The sequence below is a fragment of the Equus quagga genome, chromosome 2 (genome assembly GCF_021613505.1).
Source record: "Equus quagga isolate Etosha38 chromosome 2, UCLA_HA_Equagga_1.0, whole genome shotgun sequence".
NCBI lineage: Eukaryota > Metazoa > Chordata > Mammalia > Perissodactyla > Equidae > Equus > Equus quagga.
The window spans coordinates 70,532,361-70,542,427 of NC_060268.1; the positions used below are offsets into that span (position 1 = coordinate 70,532,361).

At 41.5% G+C, this 10,067-nt stretch overlaps 1 protein-coding gene across 1 annotated transcript; it reads right to left on the minus strand.

The window, feature by feature from the left end:
- Window positions 1-46: 46 nt before the first annotated feature.
- LOC124232034 (serine/arginine repetitive matrix protein 1-like) lies at window positions 47-7,365 on the minus strand. The gene is made up of 3 exons (XM_046649020.1): window positions 6,623-7,365; window positions 6,031-6,075; window positions 47-2,134 (listed from the first exon to the last, which is right to left on the minus strand). The coding sequence occupies exons 1-3, from the start codon at window positions 6,637-6,639 to the stop codon at window positions 1,546-1,548; spliced, it is 651 nt and encodes a 216-aa protein (XP_046504976.1). The 5' UTR covers window positions 6,640-7,365; the 3' UTR covers window positions 47-1,545.
- Window positions 7,366-10,067: the final 2,702 nt, after the last annotated feature.

Below are 10,067 nucleotides of genomic sequence, written 5' to 3' on the forward strand. Positions count from 1 at the left end.
GGGGGGGGGGGGGGGGGTGTGGAGTAGGTGCTGCCTGGCACTCAGACAGATCTAGGTTCCTCTCCCAGGACCAGAACTTGTAACCGTGGGCAAGCCACGTCATCAGCTTCCTCCTCTGTAGATGGGGTCATCTTGCCTCATAGAAGGTTTGGGGGAGGACTAAATGGAGTCGTGTGACTGAAGCACCAGCACAGAGACTGCCCTGCAGTAGGTGCTTGATAAATAAGAGTGACTGATCTGCTCAGGTGGGAAACATACAGCAGTCACATGTGAAGCCTCGCTGGCAGGGGGGCTCTTGGCTGTCTCCAGGGAAGGCGGACAGACTCACTTGGGAACGAGTCCTGTGCGCTTGTGAATGCAGCTCCTAGACCTGACCTGCCCCTGCCACGTGCCCTCCTGACTCTTGGGGCCGGGCTGGGCACGTGTTGGGACTTAGTACACAATGGATTCTTGGACAAATGAGTGAAGATAACCCTCTTCTACTGAGCACTTTCTCAGAGCCAGACATGGCACTGGCTCATATAAACTCCATATAAATCTCTCGCTGTCACAGACACTTCCGTCTTGGGAGGAGAGGCCCAGTTCATTCGCAATAATAAGGATCTTGGCAGGGATAGGCCCTTCCACAATTAATGTGCCTTGAAACTTTTAAGTCTTGAGTACACAGACTTCTTTTTCTAAACATGGCCTATTGTGTTCATCAGGATTGTTTCCGGTGCAAGTGATAGTTGCAACCCAAACTGGTTCAAACAAAAAAAAGGAAATCATAGGCTCATGTAACTGAAAACTCTATGTGGAAAAGCTTCAGGCACGGCTAGATCCAGGTGCTCAAACAGTGTTCTCAGGAATATCTCATCTCTTGAACTTGCTTTCCCTGTTTTGGCTTCATTTTCATTTTTCAAAATTTTCATACTTCAGGAGAATGGCCAAACAGGTGGCCACAGGCAGCTCTAGGTTATGGTCTTAGTAACTTAGCCGCCCAGTGGGAAGGGAGTCCTCTTATTGATGGTCCCCACCAACCCCCATGTTCATTGCCTCTGACTGGCCCATCTTGGGGGCCATGTGCTCTCCTCTGGACCAATCACTGGCTGGGGGGATGAGGCAGTGCCATTGACAAGGCCCAGGTCACATAGTCCCTGCTGTGTGTGGGGTGGGGGTAGAGTCCCTCTAGTCAAACCTTAGGGACTAACAGGCTGTCCCCTTTGCCCCTCACACCAATCACAATGCTATTACAAAATAAGAGGAAACAGATGCTTCATTCAGAGTTAGAGCTTATTAAGCTGAAATTTTCTCTCTGGAATTTCTCCAAATGTTACCATTTGATTTAAGCCAACTTTCACAGGAATTCATCACTCGCTGGGTTTCCCAGGCTCACTAGTGTGGCATTTGACGTCCCTCCCAAGCTGTCCCCTTTCTACCTCCTGCAGGTAGAAGGTGACCTGCAATGTTCTTTGCCACCTCTGAGCTTTTGAACGTGCTTTTGCCCTTTAAGTGGAATGTCTTCATGATTCTCCATAAAGCCCATTCATCCCTCAAAACTCAGCTCTAGAGTTCCGGCAGAGCGCGCGGTGGGAAGCGGACCACGGCCTTGTGTCCCGGGGCCCTCCAGGCCCTCCGGCCTCGGGCCGGGGGTGGGCTGGGGGGCCAGGGGCCAGACCCGGAGCCTTGGCCGCGGCTGCCCGCGGGCCGGGCCGACCTTGAAGCAGGAGCGACCCTCTGGCCCCACCCCCACCTCCGCGTCGTAATGGCGGCGGCCTCTCGGGCCGGACTCTGCCGACCCCTGTCTCCCTGCGCAGCCTTGCTGGGCCGCGGCGAAGCCCCCGCCGAGCCGCCGAGGACGCGGCGCCGTCGGGTGTCGGGCGTGGCGGGGCGGAAGAATGGCGGCCGCTCGAACGCAGAGGAGCGCCGGTAGGTGGCTCTGCTGGACGCGGGCTGGGCCACCCATAGGCCTTGGCGCCGCGCGGATCCGGGACATGGCGGTGCCCGCTCTGTCCCAGTGGGACGAGATCTCCCCTCGTCCGGACGACGCCGGACAAAGGCCTTCGGGGCCCTGAAGGCGAGGCGTCCCGGTGGATGACGGTGGAAGGGGCGGCGGGCCCTCGGGCTTTGGGTCTCCGTTCTGTCAGACCTTGACCTTGGAAGACAGAAATGGTAGGAAAAGACCACGTTTGGCCCACAGGAATTGCCCGCCACCCTTTGGGAAGATTTACTGGCCGTTTATGGAAGGCCTGTGTATATAATATGAAAAAGCTGCTCTCAACTTTCCCCTCACCCTTTCAGAAGAAAACTTTTGCTCCATCTAGGCCTTCTAGATGTAAAGGGGTTGCCGACGTATGATAGAGTAGAGTTAGAAAACCACACGTCTTGTAAAATGCCCGTTTGTTTTCAAAAACATCATAGAAATGTCTTCTGGAAATGACTTTTTGAAATGGAATTGTTAGACCACTGCTGGAAGCGACAGCAGGAGCGACGCGCGTGCACGGTTGTGCAGTGGGTTAGAGGACGTGGCGCGGAAGGCCTTGAGGAGGAAGAAACGAAGGCTCGGTGCCAGAGTGGTCATGTTTGGAAGACATTTTCATATTATTGTGTGTGCATTTTAGTCCTCGCTACTGTGTATGTAGTTGACAGTGCTAAGTACTTTTTTGCAATATCTAGTCTTTCTAGATGTTCTGAAGTGCCTGATATATGTTAAAAGTAGAGGTAGTAAAAAGACATTTTTGTAAATATCTTAAGATTCTTATGAAATACTGTTTCTTTGGGGGGAATGGCCAGACCACCCCTTTGAACAGTGCACGTCGTGTTTGTGCGCCGGTTCCCGGGGAGAGGGAAGTGCAAAGAGCTGTGTGCCAGTGTGTTGATAGTGAGGCAGGATTAACAATTGTCCCTGATGTTCCTGCATTTTGTTTTACTTTGCTGTGTATATAATGTATATAATGGACCAATGAGTCCTAATTTACATCTAGTCTTTCTAGATGTTAAAGAGGTTGCCAGTGTATGACAAAAATAGAGTTGTTTACATTTTATACACTTTGCGTTAAAATTCCTAGGAAGGATTGTCTCCTGAAAATCTGAGCATTCTAGCCCACTGGGTTGGTGGAAGAGGGAGAGAAGGGAAAGGTTGGTCTTAGGCTAGAATGTTCACATTCCAAAGACTTTCAGATTCTGTTCCATGTGTGCAGTTTACTCAAGACTGCTGTGTATATAGTGGACAAATTCAGTCCTTATTTGAAACATTTAGTCCATCTAGATGTTTAGAAGTGCCCGACGTATGTTAAATGTAGAGATAGTAAAATATCACTTTGTAAATATTTTTTTTTGCTAAAGTTCATTGGAAATGTTGCTTTTTGGAAATGGAATTGTTAAACCCTCTCTGTGAACAGTATATTATTGTTTATACTTGCTCAGTGGTTTGCAGGAGGTGGGAGGGAAAGAATTGCAATTGGTAATATGCTAGTGTGTGCATACTTGGACATGTTCAGACAAAACCATTTTTTGTATGTTATGTGCATTTTGTTTTGCTGTGTATATAATGTATATAATGGACAAATGAGTGCTAATTTTACAGCATCTAGTCTCTAGATGTTAAAAGAGGTTGCCAGTGTATGACAAAGTAGTTAGTAAAACTAGCACATTTTGTACACTTTGTGTTGAAATTCACTTTGTGTTGCCTTCTGCAAATGACTTTCAGATAGGAATTTGTGCAGCCACCTCTAAGCATTACTCATGCCTGTACTTGTCCACTGGATTGGTTGTGGAGAGGAGGAGGTGAGGGAGGGAATGGTTCAGGCCAAAATGGTCATATTTAGAAGATACCTCAGATTATAACGATTGTTACGTGTGTGCAATTTTATTTAATAGTGCTGTGTACATAGTGGACGAGTAAGTTCTTATATAAAGTATCTAGTCTTTCTAGATATTTAGAAGTGCTTGATTTTTTTAAAAGTAGAAGTAAGTAAAATAACACTTCTTGCAAATAGCTTTTCAGAACTGATGGGAAATGCTGTCTTTGGAAATGGAATTGTTAAAGCACCTCTCTGAACAGTATACCCTGTACTTGTTCGTTGGGTTGAGGGAGGTGGGAGGGAAGAAATTGCATAAGATGTTTTGCTAGTGTGTACTAGAAAATGTCCGCTTATCCATTGCCCTATATGTTATGTGCATTTCATTTAACTTTTCTGTATATATTGTGTATATACTGGACAAATGGGTCCTAATTTTATAATATCTAGTCTCTAGATATTAAAGAGGTTGCCAATGTATGACAAGAGTAGAGTTAGTAAACTAACACATTTTGTACACTTTGTGTTAAAATTCATCAAAAGGCTGTCTTCTGAAAAGGACTTTTGGAAATGAAATTGTAAAATGACATCCAAGTGACACATGTGCCTGTACTCACCCACCGAGTTGGTGGTAGAGAGGAGGAGTTGGGAGAAATGAAGGATTCTAGATGAGAATGTCCGAAGTAGAAGACACTTTCAGAAATAACTGTTGCTACATGTGTGTAGTTTATTCAACACTACTGTGCATATAGTGGACAAATATAAGTCCTTATTTGAAACATCTAGTCTTTCTAGATGTTTAGAAGTGCACAAAGTATGTTAAAAGTAGAGGTAGTAAAATAACACATTTTGTAGATACCCTTTTGTTAAATTCATATGAAATATTGTCTTTTAGAAATGGAATGATCAAAATGATCAAACCACCTCTCTGAGCAGTACCTGTTATATTTGTGCTGGTTTGGGGAGGAAGGAGAAGAGAGTACAAAGGGCTTTCTACCAGTATGTTTATAGTCAGACAAGATTAACCATTGTCCCATACGTCTGTGCATTTTGTTTTACTTAGCTGTGTAGATAGTGTATAGAAAGGATAAGCGTCCTAATTTACAACATCTAGTCTTTCTAGATGTTAAAGAGGTTGCCAGTGTATGACAAACGTAGAGTTAGAAAACAAATATTGTGTACACTTTGTGTTAAAATCAATAGGAAAGACTGTTCTGAAAACGACTTGAGGGAAGTGCAATAGTTCAAATCCCCTCGAAGCATTACAAATGCTTGTCCACTGGGTTGAGAGAGAGGGGGAAGGGTTCTGGGCTAGATGATGCTGTTTGGAAGACACTTGCAGATTATAGCCTTTATGTGCAGTTTATTCAGTGCTACTGTGTGTATGGTGGACAAACTTAAATCCTTATTTGAAACATCTAGTCTTTCTAGATGTTTAAAAGCATACAACATATGTTAAAAGTAGAGTGTTAAAGTAATACCCTTTAAGTGTTTTTTCAGTTAATTCGTAGGAATGGTTGCGTTTTTGGAATGGGATCGTTAACCTTGATGTCTTAGAGAGTATGCTGACTGTTCACTGGGTGTGGGGGCGAGGGGCAGGGAAGGAAGTGCCGAGAGAAGGGTTCTGTGCCCATGAGTCTAGATAAGTTTAGACTGTCTAACCATTGTTCTGTGTGTGCATTTTAGTTAATGTTGCTGTGTATTAAAGGATAAACAAGTCCTAATGCCCAAAGTATAGGAAAAGTAGAGGTAGTAACACTTTTATAAATGCCCTTTTGTTAGTTTTTAGGAAGGACTGTCTTCTGGGATGTCTTTGTTAATCCACCTCTTGGAGCTAGATGTGGTCCTACACTTAGTCGTTGCGATGGTGGAGGAGGGAGAAGCGGAAGGGTGCAGGGAAGGGCTCTTTGCTGGTATCTCCATATCTAGAAGACAGTTTTAGGTAATAACATAGGTCTATAAATGCATTTTTGTAAAGTACCTGTGTTTATTGTAGACAGGGTTTGTTCTTTATTTTGCGGCATCTAAGCTTTTTAGATGTCCTGAGGTGACAACGTATGATAAAAAGTAGAGCTAGTGAATTAACCAATTTGTAAATATCTTTTTGTTCTAATTGGTAGAAAAGAACCATCTTGGACATGGAATTGTTAAACCAGCTCTGAGAAATGTACTTGAGGACTTGTTAGGTTGGCAGCAGAGGAGCAAAAGGAAGTATAGGGGGAGGGATGTATGAAGGTGTGTTCATACTTACATTTTGATGATAAGCATTGATCTCTGTGCACCTCTTTTGGCTGTCCTACAGGAATACATTGTTAAGTAATTCAGTGGGAACATACCTCTTTGCTAATATTTTAATAGTATAGATCGGATATTGAGTTCTCTTAGAAGTATTATATTTTGTGTACTCTTGCTTTATGTCTCATTTTTAATTGAACATTAAGGGAATGCAGTATTTTAATCATAATGCCGCCAGTATCTTTATCTAGAGGCTTCTTGCTACTTTTGTCGCCAAGAAAGTCACGATTACATTTTTTTTTTCCAGATTGAGTTGGTGTAGTGTATTGGTTATCAAAATACTTATATAGCTTTGGGACTTTGAAATGATAAATATTCATTATGTGTGAAAAAGCATGATACATAACTGTATGATCTTAATTACATAAAAATGGATGCTTAGTTGTGTAGGTGAACACACAGGACCTAGAAGGACATGTCAAACTGTAAACTGCTTGTGATTATGGATGACTTTGTTCTTTGCTTCTCGTGTTTTTCCGTTTCCTATTATGCACATGTTAACTTTTAAAAAATAAATGTCATTTAAAAAAAAAAAACAAAAAACAAACCTCAGCTCTAATGTCATCTTATCTGTGAAGCCCTCTGGTTTCCTGAGGGCAGAGCCAGTGCCTATCTATATGGATGGTATCCCATATAAATCCTTCACAGCGCTCACCCCTGCACTTTTTGAGATATAATTAAAATACCATAAAATTCACCCTTTTAAAGTATACAATTTAATGAATTTTAGCATGTTCACAAGGTTGGGCAAATATCACCACTATCTAGTTCCAGAACATTTTCAAGATCCTAAAAAGAGGGCCCAGACCCATAAGCAGTTACTCCCCATTTTCTCTCCCCCAGCTCCTGGTGACCCCCAATCTACTTTCTGTTTCTATGGATTTACCTGTTTTGGACATTTAATATGGAGGGAATTAAACAGTATGTGATCTTTTGTGTCTGACTTCTTTCACTTAGCATAATGTTTCTGAAGTTCATGCATGTTGCAGCATGTGCCAGGACTTCCTTTCTTTTTATGGCTGAATAATATTCCATTGCATGGATAGACCATGTTTTGTTTATCTCTTTGCCAGATGATGGACACGTGGGTTGTTTCCACATTTTGGCAATTATGAATAATGCTCCTATGAACATTTGTGTACACGCTTCTGTGTGGACATATGTTTTCCATTCTCTTAGAGGGAGAACTGCTTGGTCATATGGTAATTCTATTTTTAACTTTTTGAGGAACCACCAAACTGTTTTCCAAAGTGACTGTAACATTTTACTTTCTTACCAGCAGTGTGTGAAGGGTCCAGTTTCTCCACATCCTCACCAACGCTTATTATTGTCCATCTTTTTTATTATAGCCATCCTAGTGGCTGTGAAGTGGCATCTCATTTTGGTTTTGATTTGCGTTTCTAAAATGACTAATAGTGTTGAACATCTTTTCATGGCTTATTGGCCATCTGTATATCTTCTTTGGAGAAATGTCTATTCAAATATTTTGCCCATTTTTAAGCTGGGTTATTTGTGTTTTTATTGTTGAGATGTACTTGTTTATATAGTCTGAATCCTAGATCACTATCAGATACATGATTTACAAATATCTTCTTCCAGCCTATGAGTTGTCTTTTCACTTTCTTCACAGAAGTGTCCTTTGAAGCACAAAATTTTTTTATTTTAATGAAGTCTAATTTATCTATTTTTTCTTTTGTTTCCTGTGCTTTTTATATCATATTTAAGAAAACACTGCCAAATCCAAGGGCATGAAGATTTGCCCCTTTTAAGAGTTTTATAGGCTTGGCTCCTAAAGTTAGGTCTATCATCTGTTTTGAGTTAATTTTTGTGTATGGTGTTAAGCAGGGGCTCGACTTCATTCTTTTGCGTGTGGACATGCAGTTGTCCTAGCACCATTTGTGAAAAAGATTATTCTTTCCCCCAGTGAATTGTCTTGGCATCCTTGTTGAAAATGAGCCATAAATGTGTAGGTTTCTTTCTGGGATCTCAATTCTCTCCCATTGATCTCTAAATCTATCCTTATGTCAGTACCACAGTGTCTTTATTATTGTAGCTTTGTAGTAAGTTTTGAAATTGGGAAGTGTGAAAACTCCAACTTTGTTCTTCCTTTTCAAGACTGTTTTGGCTATTCCGGGTCTTTTGCATTTCCATATGAACTTTAGGATCAGCTTGTCAGTTTCTGCAAAGAAGCCAGCTGGGATTTAAAAAATTCTTTTATTTTTATTTTTGCTGAGGAAGAGTCACCCTGAGCTAACTCTGTGCCAATCTTGCTCCACTTCATATATGGGTTGCTGCTACAGTATGGCTGACAAGTGATGTAGGTCTGTGCCCGGGATCTGAACTTGCAAACCTGGGCTGCCAAAGTGGAGCATGCTGAACTTACACAATGGGGCCAGCCTCTGTTGGATTCTTTCAAATGCTTTTTCTGTGTCTATTGAGATGATTATGCAATTTTTATCATTTATTCTATTAATACGGTATATTATATTGGTTGATTTTCATTTGCTGAACCAACCTTTCATTCCTGGGATAAACTCCACTTGGTCATGGTGTATAATCCTTTTTATATGTTGTTGGATTTGGTTTGCATCTGGAATTTTATTGAGGACTTTTGCATCTATATTGCTAAGAAACTTTGATCTGTAGTTTTCTTTTCTTGTGATGTCTTTGTTTCTAACCTTTGGACTTAAACTGGGTTTTTGTTTTATTTTATGTTTTACTTTGTTGTCTTTTCCCCCAAAGCCCCTTGGGGCCAAAGATGTGTCCCATGAACCTCAGATCCCTAGAGTTCGGCACAGGGACTGTTGTGGCCAGGTTAAGAGATGGCGGCTGAGACAAATGAGCCACAGCTGCTCTACACCAGGCTGTCTTCTGGATCCTTCAAGGTCAAGTCCTTTTGGAACATATTCATCCTCATCAGCTATAGCCTTGCCTGCTCCTCTCTTTAAATCCAAAGAGGACCAATGCATGGGTGATTTTTCCTGTTTCACAACAGTCATGCCTACATGGATCCCAAGGATGTCCTTGTGCTTTCCCTGGTGCCTAGCACAGGAGGGGAGCTGCACATGGTTGACACTCGGTAGACGTTTGGTAACTGAATGGAAGGGCAGGAACTGGCCTTTGCAACTTATTTTACAAGAGATCCGTCATCATCTTCTGGGTCTGAAGGCAGCAGACATACCAGGCACTTGTGAAGAGAATGTTTGCTTTGAAGCCCAGCACCTATGTCCAAGCGTGAGTCCACAGTCTAGAAGGAGCTTGTAAATCCCCCAAGGGAGGTTAATTTTGAAAATGGTTATTTTTCTGTGTGGTAATTTGAGTTTCTCTGACACTTCATCCAGAATTTTTCTGTAAAATGAATAATAATGTTCTATACTGGTTCATTAATTTTGACAAATATGCCATACTACTGCAAGATAATAATAGAGAAAACTGTGTGTGTGGTATGTGGAAACCCTCTGTACCACTGTCACAATAATTACGTAAATCTAAAACTGTTAGAAAATTTAAAAGTTTATTAAAACAAAGAGTGTAATGCTGGGTGAAGATTTAGCTTAAATTGTTTATCCAAACAGCTGTCCAATTTCCTAGCACCTTTTATTAAACGGTAAAAATTGATTTGTCCATCTGCTTCTTATGTACTGCATTTTCATTTTCTGGACTCTGGGTAATTTATCTATTCTTAACTGGTACCCTCTTTTAAGTGTTGATATTCTATACATTTTAATATGTTAAAAAAACCTCATTCTCATTTATAAAATCTTCTTCACCATTTTGGCCTTTTTTCCCCCAGGTAAAAAGTATCAAAAAATTGCATTGGGATTTTATTTGGAAATGTACCAAAACTGTATTTTTATTTTGGGCAAGAATCAACTTATTTACGTTAATCTTTCGATTCAAGAATATGGTAGACTTCTCGATCAATTGAAGTGTTCCTTCATGGTTTTTAGTAATTTAACCATTTTCTTCAAATAGGACTTTTTTTGGGTGGTT

Coding starts and splice junctions, on each gene's coding strand:
- LOC124232034 (XM_046649020.1), bottom strand. Junction 2,135..6,030: donor TCAATGCTTATCATCAAAAT/GTAAGTATGAAC, acceptor CTGTCTTCCAAG/GTCAAGGTCTGACAGAACGG.